Below are 25,996 nucleotides of genomic sequence, written 5' to 3'. Positions count from 1 at the left end.
AAGACCAAACGGCCCATCCAGTCTGCCCAGCAAGCTTCACACGTTTTTTTCTCTCATACTTATCTGTTTCTCTTAGCTCTTGGTTCTATTTCCCTTCCACCCCCACCATTGAAATGAAGTGTTATCGCCATCACCCCGTAGGTAAATTGGCTTGTAGGAGAGGAATGAATCCAGATGGTAAAGGATCCCGAGGGAGGGCACCCAGAGCCTCAGGAAACACGTCTTCCCTGACTCACTGCATCACGTGACCCTAGCACCATTTCTTTAAGTCGTTTTTACATGTTGTAGGTCCTATTGGTGGTGCCTCGTCAGGCCTGTGTGTTCAGTTTGTGTAGGCCCTTCACAGGGCCCAGTCCTTGCCCTGAAATTTCATAATTGGAATTCATTTAACCAATAGCCTCATGTGCACAGGACAGTTACTGTCTGTTCTAAGTGAACAAAAGATCTGAGGCCAAGTTGTGACTGACAGGGCATTAACTGACAGGAAATGCACCATCCAGAGAGAAATATTGCTACTATAAGTGAAAATGCATTGATTTGGGGATTTCCAAAATTGGATCATGATCATAATTAAAACAAAACAAAACATGCAGTACTAGTTAACATTTTCCATATTATGGGCAAAGGCATAGTTAAGGAACCAAATGCCTGTAATCCAGCCAATCAGCTTGTTCAGAATCTATGTGAATATTTTGCTTTGTGTATACCTTGTGATAACATGGAGTCCTTCAGAACTGTTGACAACTATTTTCTTTTTGGTTTATTGATACATCATATGAGTGAGTCTACTGGATTCCTTTCTCATTAGAAGCTGGATTTTGTGGAGTTTACCAGCTTTATACTATGAAATATGACATAAACATGCTTATAAGAAGTAATAATTTTATTTATTTTGCAGTTGTACTAAAATGTTTTTAATATAATTCTTAACATGAAACAACTGCACCTTTACCAAAAAACAAGTTTGTAAGTCATGGACTGTCTTGTTCTTTTTTTGAAGACTTAATCTAGTGCATCATTCTGGTTTGTAAAACAATGTTTGCATGGCATAACTTCCTCTCCCCTCCATGCCTCCCCCCCCCCCCCCCCAATCAAGGCAATATTTACTGTGCACATGCTGAAAACAATTTAAGACAGAGGGTTGTATGAGCTGAACTCCATCGGTGGTGCACTCACTCGCAAGCTGCCACTCTCAGGATTTGTTAACAGGGATGCAATTTCTGTATCTGCTTGAGTGCCGGTGTGGACATGTCCCCTATAACATGCAGATAATTACAGCATATAAGATGGGAAAAGAAGAACCAGGCATGAAGCAAAGCTTGACACAGACTGACTTACTCAGGGCTAAGGCTCCTGCTGACAGGGTACTTACTTGCACTTCCTCTGATGCAGAGCAGAAGCCCAAGAGCACAGATGCCAGAATTCTGGTTTTTCTTTTTGGGGAGATGTTGTAAGGTGACTTTATCGCCTTGGGTGCAGTTATTCTTGTAGAGTTTTGGCCATGAGAAATTCAAGAAACCAAGAGGAAGTGGGAATTTACAAAGTCACTACAATTGGATTTGGTTTTTTTTCTAAATCGGAGGTGGTCACAATAACTAGAAAAACATCCAACATTATTGCTTAACACTCTTATCCCTTTCTCATAGAGAAGCCTAACTTGTGGTGGTAGTTTTTTTTTTCCCTGAGTCTAGAATACTCTCATTGCTGTATTGTTATCACCCTAAAAAACTCTGCCTTATAGAAGGAGCAACAATCAGTTATTTTCCAAGCAAATCTCTCTCCCTATTGGTGTGAGGACTACTTAATCCAAATGACTTGCCTTGTTGGAAGTGCCCTAGAGATGCTACCTACTCCATATGATACAGAAAGTTTCACAGTCTGAGCCACTGATGGCTCCTGTGCTTGTAACTCATCTACTTGTGGGAAACTTCCAAAGTTTGAGTCCACTAAGGCCCAAATTTATTGCATAGTTAGCTGATCTCCATTATTCTAAGGAAATAGGAGTTTGTTTTAAAGACTATAAAAAAGTAAATGAACTACTCTAAAAGATTTGGGGGTGGGATTAGAGGCAGGAGCTACAAGAAAAAAACAAACAAATAGGGGAGATAAGAAATACCTGGAATAGAGAGACAAAACATGCAAGGAGGTGGGAGAAGCAGAAAATAGGAAAGGAGATAGCAAGACCATGAGCAGATAGCCCTTCATCTGTAAGGGCTTCGCAATCCGAGGGCTAAGCAAAGGGTAGACCCATTGAGGTGGAACTGCTTCTCAAACCAAACATTTCTTCAATGCATCTGCTGGAAAAATGTATTCAAGTATTGTTTAAACTTCTCAGTCTCTTGCAGTAAAGGCCGCAGGCTGGGTCATCGGAAGAAGGCAGTTGATGCTCCCACTGACAGAATTAACAATGGCAAGGATGCAGCTATCCCAGTGACCCCTCCACAGTCATGGGCATTTTCCTGGGACAAACATGAGAAGAGAAATGAATAAAAAAAAAAAGAACAAAAAATGTATCAGTCCTGACACTATAAACAAGGATAAACTGACACAACAGCTTAACTGCAGTCTGAGGTGAGACTTGTCCAGTAAGTTACAGTAAGTTTGACGGTCAGACTGTCCTCTAGAGAAAAAAGCCTAGAGCAACCTTTGAACTCCTTCCTGGGTGCATACCTGACTGCATCACTGTGAAAAGGAGTTCTTCCTCCTTAATTATTCTTACTCTGCTGAATTTTCCAAAAACTCTATGAATGCATCACAATAATACATGTAGAGATCCATATTTAGCTGCTGTGTGGCTCAGGTAGTCAATTGCATAAATTTATCTGGCGAACATAGCCCATATATTCAGTGGCATGGCCAACCAGATTTAGATAAGTTATCTGAATATCCAAGTTACCCAGCTAAGTCGGCTCCTCCTTGGAACACCCTCATGCCTGTCACTAATTCATAAATCAGTATACGGTGGAAAATGCAGAATGGTTGAACGCGTCCCTCCATCTCCATACCCCCCAACGTAACCTAAGGTCTTTAGGAAAAGCATTGTTGTCCATACCATCACCTAAATTAGCCCATCTGAATTCAGTTAGAGAAAGAGTGTTGTCTTTGGCAGGTCCAAAACTTTGGAATTCACTCCCTTCCGAAATCCGGCTGGAGTCAAATTGATATACATTTAAAAAACTATTGAAGACATGGTTGTTTGCAAAGGCTTTTACCCAACTAGGCTAAACCCCGGTTTAGATACTCTCCCTTTCTGTCAATTGTAACCTTGGAATTAGTCCATTATACTGTTTTATTTCCATCTTTTGTTTTATTAATTGAGTTTTATGATTTATATTGTAATTTTGGAATCTTGTTATTGTTGATTTGTTCTTATAATCTTTTATTCTGGGGCAATGCTTGTTGTTTTTATTTCTTTTTATTTTATGTGTTTTTATTTACTTACTGTCTTAGAATAATTATTGCATGAATTATTTTATGATAGTTTATTTTATGATCATTTAATGCTTTATTATATTGTAAACCGGCATGATGTTAACACGAGTGTTCGGTATATAAAAGTACCTAAATAAAATAAATCCTGCCCACTACTTAGCTGGCTAATTATTGAGCTGGATAACTAGTTATCTGGCTAAGTGGTGGTCATTCAGTGGGGCTGAATATTCAGCTGCCGTTACTTAGCCAGATAAGCCTTATCTGACTAAGTAGTGCTGAATATCGCCCTCGCAAAGTATAAATACAGCATAGGCATGGCATCATTTTAGAGAATGCTGCTTTGACTCAATTGGATGAATTTCTGTTGCATCATAAGGTACTGAGTGATCATCAGTGTGGCTTTAGAGTTGGGCATGCCACTGAATCCTTGATGTCGTCTCTATGTGATATTCTTTTGTGTGAAATGGATCAAGGAGGATCCTGATCCTCCTCGATATTTTAGCTGCCTTTGACATACAGTCAGAGCAAGAGTCAGTCAATTTTGATCAGCCGGTTATCTGTACTGGGGATTTGTGGAATGATCCTTAAATCCTTTCTTTTCAGATGATTTCAGCAAGTCTAGACTGGAACAAGGCATCTTCCTGCCAAGATGGAGGGATGGGAGTTCCTCAAGGTTTTGCGCTATCTTCCTCATTATTTAATATCTATATGGAGCCTTTTTATTGCCTTATGGATAATTTAGGTTTTACAATATAAATTTTATGCTGCTGATATTCAGCTGTATTTTCCGGTGCGGGGGACTTTGGCGGAAACAATTGATTCCATTAATTGATGATTGGGAAACATTACATTGTGGCTGAGTGATAAGAAGTTAATCTAAATTCTGCCAAGATTGAAGCCATTTGGGCCAGTTGTTCCTTCCCCCTGGGTAGTGCAATGGGATTAATGTTGCCAGGATTCCCAAAACCATTAATGGAAAAGTTGAAAGATTTGGGGATTTGGCTTGATTCTCACCTGTCACTGTGTGGGCAGACAGATTCTGTTCCTAGAGCAGTTTTTTTTTTTTAAACTGTAGCTCCTGAGGAAGCTTTGATATTTTTGACAAAGGATGATTTTCAGACTGTTGTGCAAGCCTTTATGTTTATCACCATAGATTATTATAATTCCCTCTAAGCGGGATTACCTAGCTGTCGGCTTCAGCCTTTACAGCTTTTATAGAATGCCATAGCTCATTTAGTGCTAGGTAGACCCACAAGGGAACATGTGACCCCAATATTGAAGCATTACATTGGTTGCCTGTTTTGTTTTTTTACCAGGTAAGGTTTAAGGTGTTATGTAAGGTAACTGCCCTATCAAAGGGGAAGAGCTCACTTATTTAGCTGATGATCTGGTTTTTATATAACCCCAGATGAAATTTTCAATCTGAAGTAAGGCGCTTATTACTGGCACCATCAATTAAGGCAGCTTGCCTTCAGGAGGCAAGAAATCAGTCTTTTTCATTGATAGGGCCTATCCTGTGGACTGCCTAGTTGAAACCTGATTATGTTACTTTTAGGAAGAAATTAAAGGCATTGTTATGCTTGGATGTTTCTTCCCCAGAATAGGGCAATCGTCAATGAAGAGGAGGATGGATGTTTTGGTCTTGTTGTAAGCAGATTTACATTTTGTCTTAATTGTTGTATGTTTATAAGAAATGTATATGCTTTTTTGTAATCCAACTCAATGCAGAATATAAAGTTTTTACATAAATAAGAGAGGGCTCAAGGCATGGTCATAGCAAAATGTCATCACCTATTACTGTCATACTGGTTTGTTCCAATCACCCTGTACAAACAGCAAAATGATCTAGCCACATGTGTACTGAATATGTTCCAGTAAAGCAGTCTAACTCCAGTGAGCTCTTGTGTGACCTTGAAAGTCAGGAACTGGATATGTGGCAGTAGCTTTCTTCCATGATGCCAGCCGATAAGGATCTAGAGCTCCTTCATGGGCTTCAGCTCCAGGGCAGTTAATGACAGATAATCTGGAATGGATGCTTCTTACAGGAGGTCTCAAACCCTGTATCCTGAAGAATGAATAATGTGGGCTTTTCAATGCAGCAATGGTGGATTATTCAGATTTAAGCAAAGAGCCAAATTACCTAGAAGTATCATCTGTAAGATGTTACAAGACAGTTTCAAATGTGATATGTACAATTGCAGAGTAAACATTAACTACCTTTTCTGCTGTCTATGGTCTGTGGTGTTTATATGCATTGTGCGTGAATAAAGCCATACCACTGGAACTCATAAAGAACATGACTTGCTGTCATTTACTTTCATGGTGTGCGGGTGTGACCACAACATACAGGAGAGAGTTCCCCTAACAGAAGGTAGAGACCCCAAGGTCCAATTCCAGATGTAATTGATCAATTCCTTTAATCAAGCTTCAGCAGGGGGGCAATTACCTTGACAAGGAGCTGCAAAAAGTTGCATTCCTTTTATTTAAAAAGTGTAATGGTGTAAGAAGGGGCATTAGGACAGAAATGAAAAGGCAGCAATGCAAGGCAAGTTCACATTTGAAAGAATTTAGCAAGCTAGCAAAAAGGTTTTAGATCATTTAATTCCAATGGTAGGATTTTATCCTAATTTTTATCTATCTCCACTTTTCAGCATGTTTCAAACATTTGAGAAGCATTAATTTTGACATTGGCATTACAGGACTTTCCCAGATGACAGTACAGAACTGCAGTGAAATTCCCCTATTGAGCTATACACCTGTGGCTATGCAATCATTCATCCTAAAGAAAACTTTCCAGGACATCTCTATCACCATTCAGTGTCCAAGAAATGCAATGTAATTAACACCTTCCTCCCTACCTAGGACTAGGTGCCTTGGTCATTTCTGACACATTTAAATGTTTTCAGTATAGTCAAAACTAAACCAACAAAGCAAGGAACAGAGCCTTTACCATACATAAATCCTACAAACCAAGAGGTAAAGATTAAGGGGTAGATTTTCAAAGGGGTATGTGCGTACCCCCCGAAAACCTACCCCAAACACCCCCTGCGCGTGCCGAGCCTATTTTGCATAGGCTCGGCGGCGCGCGCAAGCCCCGGGACGCACGTAAGTCCCGGGGCTTGCATGGAGGGGCGTGTTGAGGGGGCGTGCCCGGAGTGACGCAGCATTTCGGGGGCATGTCGCGAGTGACGCGGTGTTTCGGGGGCGGCGCCGCGGGCGTGGTTTTGGCCCGAAGGTGATCCAGGGGCATGGCCGCGGCTTCCGGACCAGCCCCCAGACCTGAACATGGAGCGCGGAGCCGGCCCAGCGCGCGCAAAGTTACGCCTGCTTCCAGCAGGCGTAACTTTGCCGACAAAGGTAGGGGGGGTTTTAGATAGGGTTAGGTAGGGGAAGGGAAGGTGCGGGGGGGTGGAAGGAAAGTTCCCTCCGAGGCCGCTCCGATTTCGGAACGGCCGTGGAGGGAACGGAGGCAGGCTGCATGGCTCGGCGCGCGCAGGCTGCCGATTTTTGGCAGCCTTGCGCGCACTGACCCCGGATTTTAGCGGCTTCGCGCGTATCCATTGAAATCCCGCGTACTCTTGTTCACGCCTGGTGCGCGAACAAAAGTACGCGTGTGCACAGATTTATAAAATCTGCCCCTAAGTCTCTTTAAATGCACTTATGAATGATATCACAGAACTGACGTGCTTGAAAGAGAATCTACTGTCTTTTGCCTGCTATAGACATTAAAATTTATAAGCACACATTATCAAACCATTTACCACTGAAAAACAAAAGTTTTTAACCATTTGCTTCAATACCTAAAACAAAAATCAACACTGATATTTATCAGATATGGTGAAAACCATCATATCTTCATATCTTATCAACAAAATAGATCTAACCCGACACAGCAATGTTTTGGCATGAAGTGTGTTGCGGTAGTGGACCCTTGGACTGAGGGGGGAGTTGGTGCAACCTGCAGGGAGGCGCCCTGCAGGTCACCATTGTCGGTAGGCAGAGCTGGCTGAATCAGAGGCCCAACTGGAGCTTCACCAATAAAAGCCCTCGTTCCGCTTAGGTTGAGCCCTTGGGTACCAGGGCCATCTGGGCTTAAACGGGGGCTTCTGTGGAGGTGAAGATCCGATGCAGAGAAGATGATGTGGGTCAGCGCAGGAAGAAGTGGAATCAGGTCAAGCAGCGGTCAGGGCAGGTGGCAGGCAATCAGAATCCGGTTCTGTCTGAGGTCTGTGGCAGGCAGAGTACGCTGAAGGTTGAAGTCCAGGCAGATGGTCTGTCAGACAGAGGTCAAGTGGAGTCAAGTCCAAGCCAGGGTCAAAGACAAGTCCAAACGAAGGGACAAGAAACAACAGGAACAAGGAGGAACATAGGAAAGCAGATGAGGAGGAGTGACTAGGAAGATGAGGACTCAGCACAAGCATGGAAAAACAAGAGCACAGCAGGAATCAGAAAAAAATGATAGGCGCAAGAAACGCAGGCAAACCACCATTCTGAGGAGGCGATCTATTGCCAAGGCAAGGAAATGCAGGAGAAGGAAGAGGCCTTATATAGCCTCAGTCCAGTGATGTCATTAGGCAGTGCCGCAGGGAATTTCCCGCCTGGGCCCTTTAAATTTTGGCAAGTCGGGCGAACACATGCCTAAGGGATCTGTGCAGCATTATCTGCACCGTGGGCCTGGTCACTCCGCATTGGATGGCCACAGGGTTGAGGAGGTGCTTGCTAGGATCCAGACCAAAGGTAAATGCAACAGGTCGCGGGACAGACCTGCGGCCCACCAAATACAACAGTACCCCTTCCTCTAATCCCCCCCCCCCGAGGACTTAGGTTTCTTGGGGTGCAAGGTGTGAAGTTCCTTCAGGAGGTTTTTTCCCCAATATATTGGAGGTGGGTTCCCAAGTATTCTCTTCTGGGCTGTATCCTTCCCATGATATCAGGTTCTCACATCTCTTGGCTCGATGTCTGATGTCCAAGATTTTCTTCCCTTGATATGTAACACCTTCTTCAGAGGATACTTCTAGAGGCTTGGGTTGTTTCTTGGAGGGCGAAGTGAGAACCAGAGTTTTGAGAAGAGAACCGTGGAACACACTGATTCCTAGAGAAGCTGGTAGGCACAGCTGCTAGGTTACTGGGTCCACCTGGTGGGTGATTGAGAAGGGCCCGATATATTGGGGGCCAGTCTCATGGAAGGCATCTGGAGTCGAATATGATGGGTGCTAAGCCAGAACTTGTCCCCTGGCTTAATTTGTGGTGCAGGTTTACAGTGCGCATCCATGGTTCTTTTGGCTCTTTCCACCGCCTTCTGGAGCATCTCCTCAGTGTGGACTCAGAGTTATTGGAGCTTTTGAGCAGTTACTTGAGCCATGGGTGAGGGAATGGTCAAAAGGATCGGCAGTGGGGGTGACTGCTGTCTCCCATAAATGATTTGAAAGGGAGCAGAACCAAAGCAACTTCCTGTTGCAGGGGGACATGAACAAATCTATGTCTGGGCTCCCCCAGAGGTGGAATATCAGATTCACTACTCCATGGTCCAGGGACCACTCGTGGGGTCTGAAGGCTCGACTCAGCCCATCTGCTACCACGTTCTCCATCCTGGCCAGGTACATGGCTCTGAGCACCAACCCATGGAATTGAGCCATTGACCAGATCTGGACCACTTCCTAAAACAGGAGGTACGATCCTATTCATCCCTGCCCGTTGACATACCACATAGCTACTTGGTTGTTGGATTGGATCAGGACAACTGATCTCTGAAGGTCCATAGCGTGTACCTGATCGCCATGAGCTCCAAGAAGTTGATTTGACAAGAATATTCCTGAGCGGACCACACACCCTGGGTTCTGAACCCATCTACATGAGCTTCCCACCCCAGGCTAGATGCATCCATGGTTAGCGCAATTTGATAGGATGACTCCAAAAGGAGATCCCCTGTTCCAGATTGGAAAGTACCTGCCACCAAGATAATGAGTCCCGGAGAGACGGGGTGACTTGTATGCAATCCTGGAGGCTCTGAGTGGCCTAGCACCACTGCAACCTTGGGGTCCTTTGGGCTCTGCGCATGTATAAACGTGCCAAGGGAGTGACATAGCTGGTTGCGGCCATATTGCCCAACAGCTTCAACATGTATCAGGCTGACACCTGCTGGCTCTGTTGAATTTCTGCCACAATGGACACCAAGACGACGGCCCTCTGGCAAGACAGAAAAGCTTTGGCCAGAGCCATGTCTAGCGGGGCTCCTATGAAGTCCAATTGAGGTGATGGACTGAGATGGGACTTTGGGTAAAGAATGATCCCTAGTGACTCTAACACCCGAATGGTCAAGCGCAAGGACTTGACAGCCCCTGCCTAAGATGTGCTCTTGACCAGCCAATCATTCTGGTACGGGAAGGCATGCACTCCCAGTCTGTGGAGGTGTGCTGTCACCATGGCCAGACATTTTGTGAAGACCCATAGGGCAGACGCAAGCCTGAACGGCAAAACCCAATGCTGTTTTCCCACCATTAATTAGAGATACTTCCTGTGACCGGGGAAGATCTCGTTATGGGTGTATGCATCTTTTAGGTCGAGGGAGCATAGCCAGTCCCCTTTTTGCAAAGGGGGATCAAGGTGCCCAGGGAAAACATCTTGAACTTTTCTCTTTTTAGAAACTTGTTCAAGGTCCTTAGGTCTAAGATGGGACGGAGTCTCCTGTTCTCTTTGGTATCAGGAAGTACCTGGAGTAGAAAGCCTACCCTCTTTTCCCTGGTTGCACAGGGTCCCAACCCTCTGGTCTTTAAGAGGAAGGAGAGCTCTGTTAGTAGTACTTCCTGATTTGCTATCAGCCACAATATGGGCACGGAGAACAATTTGGTGGGACACCCAATAGAATCAATTGGTACCCCTGGAAGATGATGGACAGAACCCACTGATCTGAGGTTACACTAGGCCACTGGTTTGCAAAGAACCACAGCCTGCCCATGATCGGAGGGTCCATTATCCTGGGTATGGGTGACTGGCTTATGTTCCTTGCGGCCCAGTCAAAACCCCATCCCTGGGGTTGACAGGGGCTGGGATTTGAGAACTATGTGCTTCCTGGGACGGTCATGGAAGCCCTGATGGTGTTGATGGGAGTGAGGAGGTAGAGGAAGAAAGACTTTCTTGAAAGAAGTCTTTCTGTGGCCCGGTCTTGACGGCCTCCTGGATGAGGAGGACGGGTCCAGAGTACCGGTGAAGAGTTGTTGGAGGGTTTCATGGTGGTTCTGAAGTTGGGCCACAGCATCCTTCCCTCTTTCTTTGAATATATTCTCTCTAGTACACAGCATGTCAGCAAGTCATTCCTGTACCTCTGGTCAGAGATCCAAGGCCCGCAGCCATGCCACACGGACTTCATGCTTCTCACACTCCAGGCTCTTGTGCACCAGTGACATGAAGGTGTCTTTCTGCTGTTGAGGCAGCTGCTCAGCCACCTCCTGCACTTGCTTCCAGATATTCTGCATGTACTGGCTCATGTAGAGCTGGTAGGCAGTGATGCAGGCAATAAGCATGGTGCCTTGGAACACTTTCCTCCCAAGAGTGTCCATTGCTCTGTGTTCCTTCCCCAGGGGCATCGAGGAATGGGTCCAAGAGCGCTTGGCACTCTCAAGAGCAGATTTGACCACTACTGACTGGTGAGGCAGCTGATGCTCATCGAATCTGGCAGCCTTCTGGATGAGATAGACCCCATCCACCTTCTTATTAATGGAAGACACTATTAGGGGGTGTTCTCATAACCTCAGCAGCAACTCCTTAAAGAGCTTGTGTACTGGAACTGCCACAATCTCTTCAGGAAGCTCCAGAAACCGGAGTATCTCAAGCATTTTGTGCCTCGCCTCCTCCTCTGTTAAAATTTGAAACTGGATGCCTTCGCCATCACCCTCACAAATCCTGCAAAGGTCAAGTCCTCAGGTGGAGACTTCCTTTGCTCGTTTGGAGGTGAAGGGTCTGGCAGGAGACCATCAGAGTCCTTGGAGGAGGACTCCATCGGATTATCCCCCCAAGGGTCATAGGGGCCCTCACTGTATGCTACTGGGAATGGGGCCCTAGATGCTTGGCTTTTGTCCAGTGATGCAGGCACCAGTAGGGATGTGAATCGTGTCCTCGATCGTCTTAACGATCGATTTCGGCTGGGAGGGGGAGGGAATCGTATTGTTGCCGTTTGGGGGGGTAAAATATCGTGAAAAATTCGTTATAAAAATCGAAAAATCGAAAAAACCGGGCACATTAAAACCCCCTAAAACCCACCCCCGACCCTTTAAATTAAATCCCCCACCCAAATAACTTAAATAACCTGCGGGTCCAGCGGCGGTCCGGAACGGCAGCGGTCCGGAACGGGCTCCTGCTCCTGAATCTTGTCGTCTTCAGCCGGCGCCATTTTCCAAAATGGCGCCGAAAAATGGCGGCGGCCATAGACGAAAAAGATTGGACGGCAGGAGGTCCTTCCGGACCCCCGCTGGACTTTTGGCAAGTCTCGTGGGGGTCAGGAGGCCCCCCACAAGCTGGCCAAAAGTTCCTGGAGGTCCAGCGGGGGGTCAGGGAGCGATTTCCCGCCGCGAATCGTTTTCGTATGGAAAATGGCGCCGGCAGGAGATCGACTGCAGGAGGTCGTTCAGCGAGGCGCCGGAACCCTCGCTGAACGACCTCCTGCAGTCGATCTCCTGCCGACGCCATTTTCCGTACGAAAACGATTCGCGGCGGGAAATCGCTCCCTGACCCCCGCTGGACCTCCAGGAACTTTTGGCCAGCTTGTGGGGGGCCTCCTGACCCCCACGAGACTTGCCAAAAGTCCAGCGGGGGTCCGGAAGGACCTCCTGCCGTCCAATCTTTTTCGTCTATGGCCGCCGCCATTTTTCGGCGCCATTTTGGAAAATGGCGCCGGCTGAAGACGACAAGATTCAGGAGCAGGAGCCCGTTCCGGACCGCTGCCGTTCCGGACCGCCGCTGGACCCGCAGGTTATTTAAGTTATTGGGGGGGGGGTTCGGGAGGGTGGGGGATTTAATTTAAAGGGTCGGGGGTGGGTTTTAGGGGGTTTTAGTGTGCCGGCTCACGATTCTAACGATTTATAACGATAAAATCGTTAGAATCTGTATTGTATTGTGTTCCATAACGGTTTAAGACGATATTAAAATTATCGGACGATAATTTTAATCGTCCTAAAACGATTCACATCCCTAGGCACCAGTAGAACTGGATGAGGGACTACAGGCCTCGGCATCTCTGCCGGCCTTGGTGGAGCTTCCTCTTCAGAGTATCCTCTGTGGAGGAAACAGCAATGGAAATCGTATCTGTAGGGGGAGGCCTCAGTGCCCCACTGGCCACCGGCACTGTCCCGGGAACCAGCACCAGCTGTGTCGGTAATGTACCGATGAGCATGTTGAGCTTCTCCAGAAGCAGTAGGATGATGGGCCGCACCAGCTCCAGTGCTATCTGTGCCACAGGCCTGATGCCCTGCAGTGGCCTATCCACCACCAGCTGGATTTGATGCTCCAACTCCTCAAAAGTTGCCGATGCCAATACTAACTGGGAAAAAGGAGGGGTAGCCAGATCTTCTTCGGACCCGTGAGGTGAATCGGTGACTGGTATCAGGACTGGTGGAGACCGTTGCAGACCCCCAGCACCAAGAGAGGATGGGCCCTCTTTGCCATGGGGTCTCTTCGGGGCAAGGCGGAAAAAGGCAGTGCATCTCCACGCCTGGCATCGTGCATCGACGGGTACCGGTGCCTATGCTTCTTAGGCTTCCCTTGCTGCTTGGCCAAGACTTTCCCCGGGGCTGAGGCCAAAGACAATGAACTTGGCATCCTCAGCCAGGAGGACATCGATAACGGTGGGTCTCTGGCACCCCTATCCACCAACAGCACCGACGGAACCGAAGGTCCCACTGATTTCGAAGGCACGGTGTCCATCGATGCGGCTTCAAGGTCATCAGTGCCAATGGCTTGGACTTCCTTGACCCGAAGAGCTGATCCATCTAATCAAGTAGAAGCAGACGTCCCTTCAGGGCCATTTCGGCACACAAGGAACAACCCCGGATATCATGCGATGCCCCTAGGCAGCGGACACATATCATGGAGATCCATGATGGACATGGTACTTGGGCACCTGGGGCATCAACAAAAACCAGATGTGGTCATGACGGAATGAAAGAAAGGGGCCATAGACACTAAACTATGCTGTCGATGGCCGGTGGGCACCGGGCACCACTGTCGCAGTCGGAGTCAACCGCAAAAGGAAACTTATGATAAAAGCCGAAAACCCTGACTAGGACACTACAGGGGGCACAGAGGGGGACTTGGTGATGGAACAATACAAAAAACTGCTATAAAATGCAATGAAAAAGTTTTCATCTAAGCTGAAAACAGCCAAAGAGAGTTCAGTCATACCACGAGGCTTACAGCTCTGTGGAAAAGAAGAGACTGAAGAGGGACCCTGCATGGACATATAGTTCATGCTGGGTATGCTCAGTGTGCCTAGTCAAAGTTCTAGAAACTTTGACAAACTTTGTCAAAGTTCTAGAAACTTTGACATAAGCTTTCTTCATTGGGGCTCCATCTGATGATGTCACCCATGTGTGTGAGGACTACTATCCTGCTTGTCCTTGGAGAATGGGAGATTTCAAGTACCCCAATATTGACTAGGTAAATGTAACATCAGGACATGCTAGAGAGGTGTAAAGTTCCTGGTTGGAATAAATGAATGCTTCATGGAGCAATTCATTCAGGAATCCCCAGGAGAGGACCCCAAAGATGACCGTGAGCTATCCAGGCTTTCAGGCTCTGCAGCCAAGCTTCCCGAGACCCACACCCCTTTTCAGCAGAAGAGGACCAGAAGGCTCACCTGCATACCAGCAGCCCCTGGGAAAGGACTCCAGAGATCACTGTGAGTGATTCAAGCTTTCAGGCTCCACAGCCCCAGCTTCCAGAGGCCCCTACCTTAATATAAATTTACCATAGATTTTATACAGAAGGAATTAAAGTGAATACAAGTCAATAAGGTGGGTAACTAGATAGATAAAACTAGATTAACTGTAATTATTTGAGGGTCATTTTCAGACAAACAGAGCCATAGTCAGGCTATTTGGCACCTATGGTCAAGTAAAAAAGGATGCCCTCAACCTGAACGCAACACACAACCCCATGAGCCAGTACATTCTGTTAAATGGGGCTTTCATTTTCATTTTTATTTTGACCCAGCAGTTTCCTCCTGTTCCTATGAGCTTCCAGTTCAATTGGAACCAATACAGGGATCCTGGCACCATAAGCCTTCATTCAAAACTGAACTGGAAGCCCTAAGAAGCCAGATTCTAGAGAAATAGAAACAGAAACAAATTTCCTCCTATATTGTGCAAAATAAGATATCCTAAGCAGTACATTCCCAAAGTTGACAGTCTATTCACTAAACTGAATATAAAATGCTTTTTTTTCTATCCCTGCTCTCTGGACTTTTATTTTTCTAATCACTTTGGTCCTCATCTCTTTATACTGCTTTCCTCTTCTTGGTCTCCTAACTACTTAACAGGGTTTCCTGTTCATTTTTCATTTCATCTCTCTCCTCCTATCTTCTACAGTTCCTCTCCTACATCTGTCTAATATCGATCTTTCCCTTTTCTTCATTCTCTTTTTCTTGGCCTCCCTAGTCACTCATCTAGATTTCATCCCCCTTCTCTCTCTCCAGTTCTCTGTGCCAATCCTACACATCCCCAAATCTCCCCTCTATTGCCCCTTCTCAGTCCTTCATCTTCCTCTCACTAAGTTGCTCCTTTTACCATCTCCAGCTATCTGGCCCCCTTGTCCTTCCCCTCAACAGCTGCATCCTTTCTTGGGCTCTTGAAACCCTCTCATCTCCAAATCCTCCTCTTCCCCTCCCCCCTCTCTCATCTTCCACTGGCATCTTCCAACCAATCATTCCTTCTACTTTTCCCTAGGATCAGTGTATGGGTATTAAACACCCTAGGTGAACCTTACAGCCTTGCACATACCTCTTCCTCGATTGCACCCTCCCCACACAATTCAAAATTATACTTTTATAATAGATTTTACATGAGCGAGGACTTTTTGAGGTAAAAATATCACTTATAGCATGTATATTATATTCACATGCATTGCTGTGGTACCAACCAGAAACCCTGCAAAAAAAAAAGACACTTGGAACCCATATGGTAATAGGCCTATGGTAATGTATGTAGAGTGTAGGTTTGGCCCTGGGAAAGACATGAATAAACTGAATTGCAATTACAATATTGTAAACCTCCCATACTAAAACAGCTGTAACTGCCAGCACTGAAACAGTAAATATCCTACTTATGAAAAGGCAACACTGTAAATATTACTCCAGGTCCTAAAACACTAATATATCTCCTATTAGGAAAACAAAGCAAGCCAGGCTGCTACAGATCCCTACAGAAAAAATACATGCTAGCAGAATAGCTCACTTCTGTCACATCTACAGAACACAGACAGACCCCTCACTAAATACAGAATAAAGAGACCATAAATTATAGATAGAAATGTGCAAAAACTGAACTGGAAACCACCAAAAGCCAGTCTCTGTATGCAGTGCAACAAGGGAAAAACAGAAACATCAACATTCCTCATTAAACATCAAACAATAAAATCAAGAAATATAAATCATCAATCATAATAGTAAAACCATACTAATAAAGAAATATTTCAAAACAGCTGATGAATAGAGCATCATCCAATAATAAAAAAACTCATATAAAACTTTTCCAAATGGTAATAAAATATTTCAAAACAGCAAATAAATTAAATAACACCCAATAATTAAAACTAACAAAGATGTCCTGAGATTGTCGTTGAATAACAGAGTAGTGGGGGGAGTTGTTTGCACACAAACGTTCTCCCCTCTCTTTAACACACACATGCTCATTCACTATCTCCACTCTCACATGCTCAATCATATGATTTCAGTCATATGTGCACACGCTTATTTGCTCTCACATGTTCGTCATACATACACAAAATCTTTGCTCTCCTATCCTCAATTATAGTCACATGCTCACTCAATCTCTCTCACATGCACAATCATGCGCACACTTTCTTTCACATACACAATTATATTTTTATTTAGATTTTTATATTCCGCTTTTCACACATTTTTAAGCATTTCAAAGCGGACTACATTCAGGTACTGTAGGTATTTCACTATCCCCAGAGGCAGTGGAGGGTAAGGTGACTTCCCAAGGTCAAAAGGAGCAATAGGGGGGACTTGAACCCTGGTCTCCTGGTTCATAGCCAGCTGCTCTAAACTCTAGGCTACTCGTCCACTCCCATTATTGTACACAAATATGCTCATTTGCTTTCACTCTCACATGCACAACCATACACACATGCTCATTCCGTCTCACACACACTTATGCTTGCTTGCTCTCACACATGCTCAATCATATATACACATGTTTGCTCTCATATATGCTCAATCATACACACAAATGCATGTTCGCTTTTTCATATGTTCAGTCATATACAAAGCTCCGCTCTCTCACACATGCTCAATCGTACACACACAGGCCTATTCACTCTCAAATGCTCACAAACACACACATGCTCCTGTGCTGCCTCTGTCTCATACACACATGATCAACCATATGCACACATGCTCGTTCACTCTTGCACACATACACAGTCCTTTGCTCCCTCTCTCTCACACACACACACGCTCATTCGCTCGCTCTCACATGTTCACACACACACATATGCTCCTATGCTGTCTTGTTCTCATACACACATGATCAACCACAAACAGACATACATAAAGTCCTTTTCTCTTTCTCTCACACACACAAACACATACTCCTTCTTTCTCTTTGCAAGCATGCTTCTTCTGACTGCATTGGCAGAATGGGAGGCCTTTGTTTCTTTTTTTCGGTCCATGGGTCATGCTCTTCCTAAATGAGGGGGGGGGAGGGGGAGGAGGCTGGCCCTATTTCACGGGCTGGCTCCTCCTCACTTCCAGGAGTGGAAGATGGATGTTGCTTTTTTGTGGTTCCGAAGGCTGCACTCATTCTGCCTGCTGAGGCGGGGTGGGAAGCCAATGCAGTTCGAGGGCTGTTTACTTCAGACTACAGGGGCAGGGTGAGAGGCCAATGTTTGTTTATTCGGCTCATGGCTCATAGAGATGTGAATCGTGTCCTCGATCGTCTTAACGATCGATTTCGGCTGGGAGGGGGAGGGAATCGTATTGTTGCCGTTTGGGGGGGTAAAATATCGTGAAAAATTGTGAAAAATCGAAAAAACGTAAAATCGCAAAACCGGCACATTAAAACCCCCTAAAACCCACCCCCGACCCTTTAAATTAAATCCCCCACCCTCCCGAACCCCCCCCCAAATGACTTAAATAACCTGCGGGTCCAGTGGCGGTCCGGAACGGCAGCGGTCCGGAACGGGCTCCTGCTACTGAATCTTGTTGTCTTCAGCCGGCGCCATTTTCCAAAATGGCGCCGAAAAATGGCGGCGGCCATAGACGAACACGATTGGACGGCAGGAGGTCCTTCCGGACCCCCGCTGGACTTTTGGCAAGTCTTGTGGGGGTCAGGAGGCCCCCCCAAGCTGGCCAAAAGTTCCTGGAGGTCCAGCGGGGGTCAGGGAGCGATTTCCCGCCGCGAATCGTTTTCGTACGGAAAATGGCGCCGGCAGGAGATCGACTGCAGGAGGTCGTTCAGCGAGGGTTCCGGCGCCTCGCTGAATGACCTCCTGTATTGTGTTCCATAACGGTTTAAGACGATATTAAAATTATCGGACGATAATTTTAATCGTCCTAAAACGATTCACATCCCTAATGGCTCACACTCTCCCTAAATGCAGTGGAAAAGGCTGACGCTGCTTGGCAGGGTGTGCTCCTGACTTCCGGTGGTGGGAGACAGATGCTGCTTCTTGCAACTCCGTGGGCCCCTCTGCTCCTGGCTGCACATGGGCAGTGGATAACGTTGGTGATTTTTTTCTTGTCTCAATTTGGAGACCATCGGTACTCTACCCCCGCCCCGCACACCCCCTGGACTCCAGAAGCTGGTGCACCAGCTCATATCCCCTCTGGCAGTTGAGCTTTTGAGGTGCCAAGCCTCTATTTGTAGAGGGGAGGCTGGCAGATTGTCTATCAGATTTTGAAAGTGATGGTGCCTAAGGCCGAGGCCATATCAGCCATAGGCTAGCTATGGCTCTGAAGACAAATATAAATCAATTGACTAAAGTACTTTAGATTAGATTAGCTTTACATCCCTACTCCCTTAGAAATTTCAACTCAATAACAAATCAACAAACTTAAGATGGAAATAGTAGTCCAACAGTGAGAGGGGGGCTTTCCAGTGAGAGGTTGTATGTGTGCACTAGGTGCAACGAGCTACTAGCTCTCAGAGAATGAGTCCAATCTGTGAAGGCTGGAGTGGGAGACCTAGAGGAGCTAAGGGAGACAGAGAGGTATATAGAGGAAACCTTCAGGTACATAGTAGAGAAGTCCCACCTCCAATCTGACAGCTCCTGTGCTGCCTTGGAGGAGTAAGGTCACCTGGAAGGAGAGCATCACCATGGTAAGGCAGGAAACAATCCTATAAGCTAGGACCTGCTCTCAAGGTGATGTAATATCCTTTTGCACCGAGGATATGCCTCCAGGGGCACGTGCCAAGGAAGGAAGGGTTAGGATGGCCATTGTAGTTGGAGATTTGATTATTAGGAAGGTTGATAGCTGGGTGGCTAGTAGATATGAGGATTGCTTGGTAACTTCTGTGCCTGGTGCGAAGGTGGCGGAGCTCACTCATCATATAGATAGGATTTTAGATAGTGCTGAGGAGGAGCCGGCTGTCTTGGTACATGTGCAGGAGGGAGATTCTGGAAGCCAAATTTAGGATTTTAGGTAGAAAATTGAAATCCGGAATCTCCAGGATAGCATTCTCAGAAGTGCACCCCCCTCCACGTGCAAGACCCTAGAGGCAGGCAGAGCTCCAGAGTCTCAATGTGTGGATGAGACGATGGTGCAGGGAAGAGAGTTTTAGCTTTGTTAGGAACTGGGCATAATTTTGGCGAAGGGGGAAGGGGGCTTTTCTGAAAGGATGGGCTCCACCTTAACCAAAGTGAATCCAGGCTGCTGGCACTAACCTTTAAAAAGGAGATGGCCCAGCTTTTAAACTAGATGATAAGGGAAAGCCAACAGTTGCTCAGAAGCGCATAGTTCAGAATTATGTATCTTTGAAGGATATCTAGAAAGCAGAGAAATTAGGCATCTTGGTAGAGAGGTTGCAATAAATGCTAAAATGGACCACGTGCCTTTAAGTAAAGTGCAGAAAAGAGCGGAAGATACCAAATTACCTCATCAATTGATAAGTAGGTTGTTAATACAAGCAAAAAACATACTCTGAAATGTCTGTATACAAAAGCTATAAAACGAAAAAAATAAGATGGGAGAATTAGAGTGTATAGCACTGGATGAAGAGGTAGATATAAACTGGCATCTCAGAGACCTGGTGGAAGGAGGATAACCAATGGGACGCTGCGATACCAGGATACAAATTATATTGAAATGATAGGATGGTTCAAACTGGTGGAGGGATGGCACTATATGTTAAAGAGGGCATTGAGTCAAACAGGATAAAAGTTCTGCAGGAAACAAAATGCAATGTTGAATCTTTATGGATGGAAATTCCAGATGAAAAAGGGAATAAAATAGTAATGGAGGGTGTATTACCATCCACCTGACCAGAATGAACTAACAGACAATGAAATGGTAAAAGAAATTAGGGAGGCTAACAAAATCAGTAGCACAGTAATAATGGAGGATTTCAATTCTCCCAGTATTGACTGGGTGAATGTTACATCAGGACATTCTAGAGGTAAAGTTCCTAGATGAAATAAATGACTGCTTCATGGAGCAGCTGGTACAAGAACCAACACGAGGGGAAAATATTTTAGACCTAATCCTTAGTAGAACATAGGATGTGGTGCGAGAGGTAACAGGGTTGGAGCCACTTGGTAATAGTGATCACATCATGATCAAATATGACTTAATAACTGGAGGGAGGACACTAAAGAAACCTACTGTGACAGCATTTAACTTTCAAAAAGGTGACTATGATAAAATTAGGAAAATGGTTAGGAAAAAACTGAAAGATGCAACTGTAAAGGCTGAGAGTTTAGATCAGGCATGGATGTTTAAAAAATACCATCTGGGAAGCCGAGACCAGATGTATTCTACACATTACAAAAGGTGGAAAGAAGGCTAAACAACTACTGGCATGATTAAAAGGTGAGGTGAGAGAGTCTATAATAGCTAAAAGTACATCTTTCAAGAAATGGAAAAGGGATCTGCATGAAGGAAACAGCGTAAGCAGCACTGGCAAGTTAGATGCTAAGGACTGATAAGGAAAGTAAAGAGAGAATTTGAAAAGAAGCTTGCCATGGAAATAAAAACTCATAATAACGGAGAATGTAAGAGAGATACCCAGTACCAGAAATAATATTCAAAGGTGATGATTCAGAGAAACTGAAACAAATCTCAGTGAACCTAGAAGATACACTAGGGCAAGTTGACAAATTAAAGAGTAGCAAATCACCTGGACCAGATGGTATACATCCCAGAATGCTGAAAGATCTGCAAACTGAAATTGCGGACCTACTATTGGAAATTTGTAAACTATCATTAAAATTGTCTATGGTACCTGAAGTTTGGAGGGTTGCCAGTGTAACGTCGATTTTTAAAAAGGGATCAAAGGGTGATCCAGGAACAATGGTGGAAACTATCATAAAGAACAAAATTGCTGAACATATAGACAAACATAGTTTAATGGGACAAAGCCAACATGGATTTAACCAAGGGAAGTCTTGAATCATGAATCTGCTACATTTTTTTGAGGGTGTAAATAAACATGTGGATAAAGGTGAGCCAGTTGTTATAGTGTATTTGGATTTCCAGAAAGCATTTGACAAAGTCCCTCATGAGAGAGGAAATTAAAAAATCAGGGATGGGAAGCAGTGTCCTGTTGTGGATTGCTAAATGATAAATTTCCTAATGGAGAAAGGTTAATAGTGGAGTGCTCAAGGAATCTGTTCTGGGACCACTGCTTTATAATATATTTATAAACAACCTTAAAATAGGAAGAACGAGTGAGGTGATCAAATTGCCAATGGCACAAAATTGTTCAAAGTTGTTAAATCATAAGAGAACTGTGAGAATTTGCAAGGGAACCTTGCAAAACTGGGAGACTGGGCATGCAAATGAAATTTCATGAGGACAAGTGTAAAGTGATGCACTTAGGGAAGAATAGCCCATATTATAGCTACACAATGCAAGGTTCCACATTAGGATTCACCATTCAGGAAAAGGATCTAGGCATCATTGTTGATAATACATTGAAATCTTCTGAAAGCAAATAGAATGCTAGGAATTATAAGAAAAGGAATGGCGAATAAAACAGAGAATATCACAATGCCTCTGTATCACTCCATGGTGCATCCTCATCTTGAGTATTGTGTGCAGTACTGGCCACCACATCTCAAAAACGATATAGCAGAATTAGAAAAGGTTCAGAGAAGGGTGCCTACAATGATAAAGGGGATGGAACGATTCATCTATGAGGAAAGGCTAAAGCAGTTAGGACTCTTCAGTGTTATATTTGGTGGCTCACGGGACGATGCTGCGAAGCACAGCACTCACACCTGCCGCAGCCCGATGCTGCCCAGACACCTTCCATTGCATTGGCATCCTACCATCGCTGAACACTGCTAACCATCGCTGATACTGCCATTACAGCCAAGCCACTGCCTTCCCATAGGAGCACATGTGCACATAATATGCACGCAGTAGCGGGGAAACCCTGAGTGGCACCTCCAAATAACATTAGCCTCCTGGCTTATATAAGCTAAGGTCTGCAGCAGTTCCTTGCCTCATCAACAGGTTTTCTACTCCTGAAGTAGTGTAAGTTGCTACTGCTTCATGGTTCATTATTCCTGTCTGCGATCCTAGTTCCTGTGCCTTGTCTTCCAGCCTTGTCTTCTACAGCCTTCCTTGTCCAGCCCACCTCGTCCAGCCTCACCTTGTCCAATGTCTTTAGTGTGTCTTCGTCCACTCTTGGCTTGACTCTTCAAATCTTGACCTCTTGCTTGGATCTGACCACCTTTGCTTGCCAGCTTGACTTAACCCCTTGCCTGGACCTGACCAAGATTGCCCGCTGCCTGGACCTGACTACTCTTGCTAGCTGCCTGCTCCAAACTTGGCCAGTCCCTGACTCTGTTAGTCTGCTGCCTACCTTGACCCTAGTGTACTTTTGGACTTTAGTTATCTTTACTGCCCTACGGACCCACCTAAGCACTGCTGGCCACCAGAACCCAAGGACTCAACCTGCAGAGGAGGCGGCTGGTAAAGGTGAAATTCCAGACTGTCCCGCTATAGGGTGTGTTCTCCAGCTGCCAGCATGGGCCTCGTGGTTTTACCCTCAAGGCTGCATCAACTAGGCCGCAGCACAAAGGGCTCACACACCTGCCGCCATCCTTCACAATCAGCTTGGAGACGAGATGGCTGAGGGGAGATATGATAGAGGTTTATAAAATAACGAGTGGCAAGGAATAAGTAAATGTTAATCAGCCACTTGGTAATAGTGATTACATCAAAACGTATGAAGACTGGAAATACAAAATGAAGTTACTAGGTGATACATTTAAAACTAATAAAAGACATTATTTATTTAGTCAATGCTTAATTAAGCTCTGGAATTCATTACCAGAGGATGTAGTGAAAGCTATTAGTGTAATTGCATTTAAAAAAGGTTTGGACGAGTTCCTGAAAGAAAAGTCTATAAACCAGTACTAAGGTGGAGTTGCAGAAATCCACCGATTATCCTTGGGATAAGCAGCTTGGAATCTATCTACTCCTTGGTATCCTGCCAGGTACTTGTGACCTGGATTGGAGTTGGAAACAGGATACTGGGCTTGATGGACCTTTGGTCTGACCGAGTATCAAGCCTTATGCTCTTATGAGAGGAATCTAAGAAAATACTCGCAATAAGTACCTTGATAGTATTATAGCTACTGCATCCTAATTGTCATATAGCCTTTCTTCTCAAATTTTGTTGTAATTTTCTTTGGATTGAGGTCTTGACTCCTCTCACTATTGAGGACTAGAATTGGTACTGTTTTGGACGATGTAAATTTTATTATTTTGTGATTTCTTATGAAAAGATTGTGAAAAGCACTACCTGTTTTTCTGCCAAGAGAGATCTTGTTTAAGTTTGAAAAATTCAATAAATAAAAAATTAAATAGTCATGGGATAGGAGGCAATGTACTTTTGTGGATTGCAAACTGGTTAAAAGACAAGAAACAGAGAGTAGGATTAAATGGTCAATTTTCTGAGTGGAGAAATGTAAACAGTAGGGATGTGCATCGTTTTTCGGATGGATGAAAATATTGTACAATATTTTCTAATCTGTCAAGTATCAGGGGTCCCCGAAAGTGATAGGAAAACCCCACGAAATTTTCGTGTGGTTTTCTTATCGTTTTGGGGAGGGGGAAGAAAGGGCACACAGAAAAAAAAACCCCAAACCCACCTGACCCTTTAAATCTAATTATTTAGAAATCCCCACCCTCCCGACCCCTCCCCCAAAACTTTCCTAAAGTACCTGGTGGTCCAGTGGGGGTCCCGGGAGTGATCTCCTGCTCTCAGGCCGTCGGCTGCCACTAATCAAAATGGCGCCAATGGCCCTTTGCCCTTACCATGTGACAGGGACTATCGGTGCCATTGGCCGACCCCTATCACATGGTAGGAGCAATGGCTGGCCTGCGCCATTTTTTAAGATCAATCAGATCCTTTTATGAAGTGGAAGAATATGGGAAAACCTGATTTGGTTGATGGCATGTCCAGGGATCTGTACTTGAACCGGTGCATTTAATATATTTATAAATGATCTGGAAATGGGAATGAGTGAAGTGATCAGATCTGCAGATGACACAAAATTATTCAGAGTAGATAAATCACAAGCGGATAATGATAAATTGCAGGAAGATCTTGCGAGACAGGAAGATTGGGCATCCAAATGACAGATGAAATTTAACATGGACAAGAGTAAGGTGATGTTGTAGTTATACAATATTAGGTTTCATGTTAGGAGTTACTACCCAGGAAAAAGATCTAGGCATCATAGTGGATACTACTGTAAAATCGTCGGCTCAGTGTGCTGCAGCAGTCAAAAAAGCAAACAATGTTAGGAATTATTAGGAAGGGAATGGTGAATAAAATGAAGAATGTCATAATGCTTCTGTATCACTCCATAGTGAGACCACATTTTGAATAATGTATGCAGTTCTGGTTGCTGCATCTCAAAAAAGATATAGTTGCACTGGAGAAGGTACAGAGAGGATGACAAAAATGATAAAGGGGATGGAACAGCTCTCTTATGAGGAAAGGCTAAAGAGGTTATGGCTGAGGGGGATATGATAAAGGTCTACAAAAGCACGAGAGAACTAGAATGGGTAAATGTGAATCGGTTGTTTACTCTTTCAGATAATAGAAGATCTAGGGGATAGTCCATGAAGTTAGCAAGTAGCACATTTAAAACAACTTGGAGAAAATTATTTTTCACTCAATGCATAATTAAGCTCTGAAATTCATTGCTAGAGGATGTTGTAAAGGCAGTTATCTTAGCTGGGTTTAAAAAAGGTTTGGACAAGTTCCTGGAGAAGTCCATAAATTACTCTTCGTCAAGTTGACTTAAGGAGTAACCACTGCTTATTACTGGTATTAGTAGCATGGGATCTCTTTAATGTTTGAGTACTTGCCAGGTACTTATATCCTGAATTAGCCACTGTTGGAGATAGGATGCTGGGCTTGATGGACCCTTAGTCTGACCCAATATGGCAACTTCTTAGGTCACAAGTGGGATATGAACCCTGGCTGCCCTAGTTCATAGCCTGCTGTTCTAACCACCAGGCTACTCCACATTACCCTGTCTGACAAACTACAATTTTCTCATCATCACACAAACATTTCATATTTTATACCATAGCACACAGCCCCACAGAATATCTAAATTCAATAAGTGCACCTACAGAGGCTCTTTTTAGTCATCAGAAGCCATTGTGATAATAGCAGATGTCTTCCCTCCGTCCCTGGGCCTGAGCACATCATTTCTACAGCAATACCCAGGTACAACACTGGCAGACAGGGGATCTGAACTCAGATTCTCTGCACTGCAGCGTGAGCCAGAGGGTTCGTGAATTAGTCCACGATGTTTATATCATATATCTTTATTTATTTTATTTATCTATTTATCGAGTTTTATATACCGTCATTCGGTTTCACCATCACAACAGTTTACAAAGCTTCGATGTTTAACAGAGTTTCCAAAGATTCATGTGATTGTCGATATAAATATTGTAGGCTTTATATACGTAGATCGTATTTCGAACTATGCGGTTTCAATTATTTTTTGTATATATATTATATATATACACAATATATATATTCTATATATCTATAATATATATTCTATATATATAGATCGATGTTTGTGTGTGTGTTTATACACACACACTTGGATTTCATCTAACAATTTAAGACCA

At 44.6% G+C, this 25,996-nt stretch overlaps 1 protein-coding gene across 2 annotated transcripts in view; it reads right to left on the bottom strand.

Annotated features, from left to right (window-relative positions):
- Positions 1–868: 868 nt before the first annotated feature.
- Positions 869–25,996, bottom strand: part of CACNA2D4 (calcium voltage-gated channel auxiliary subunit alpha2delta 4) — a 558,520-nt gene continuing 533,392 nt past the window's right edge. For both annotated transcript variants that reach the window (XM_029599894.1, XM_029599895.1), the window contains one exon: positions 869–2,459. In XM_029599894.1, the coding sequence (XP_029455754.1) occupies positions 2,364–2,459 (96 nt within the window). In that variant the 3' untranslated portion in view covers positions 869–2,363. The remainder of the gene's footprint in view (positions 2,460–25,996) is intronic.

This window comes from Rhinatrema bivittatum, chromosome 4, assembly GCF_901001135.1.
Source record: "Rhinatrema bivittatum chromosome 4, aRhiBiv1.1, whole genome shotgun sequence".
Classification (NCBI taxonomy): Eukaryota; Metazoa; Chordata; class Amphibia; order Gymnophiona; family Rhinatrematidae; genus Rhinatrema; species Rhinatrema bivittatum.
Note: the sequence above shows the minus strand (reverse complement) of the source record. Positions and strands in the feature narration are given on the sequence as shown.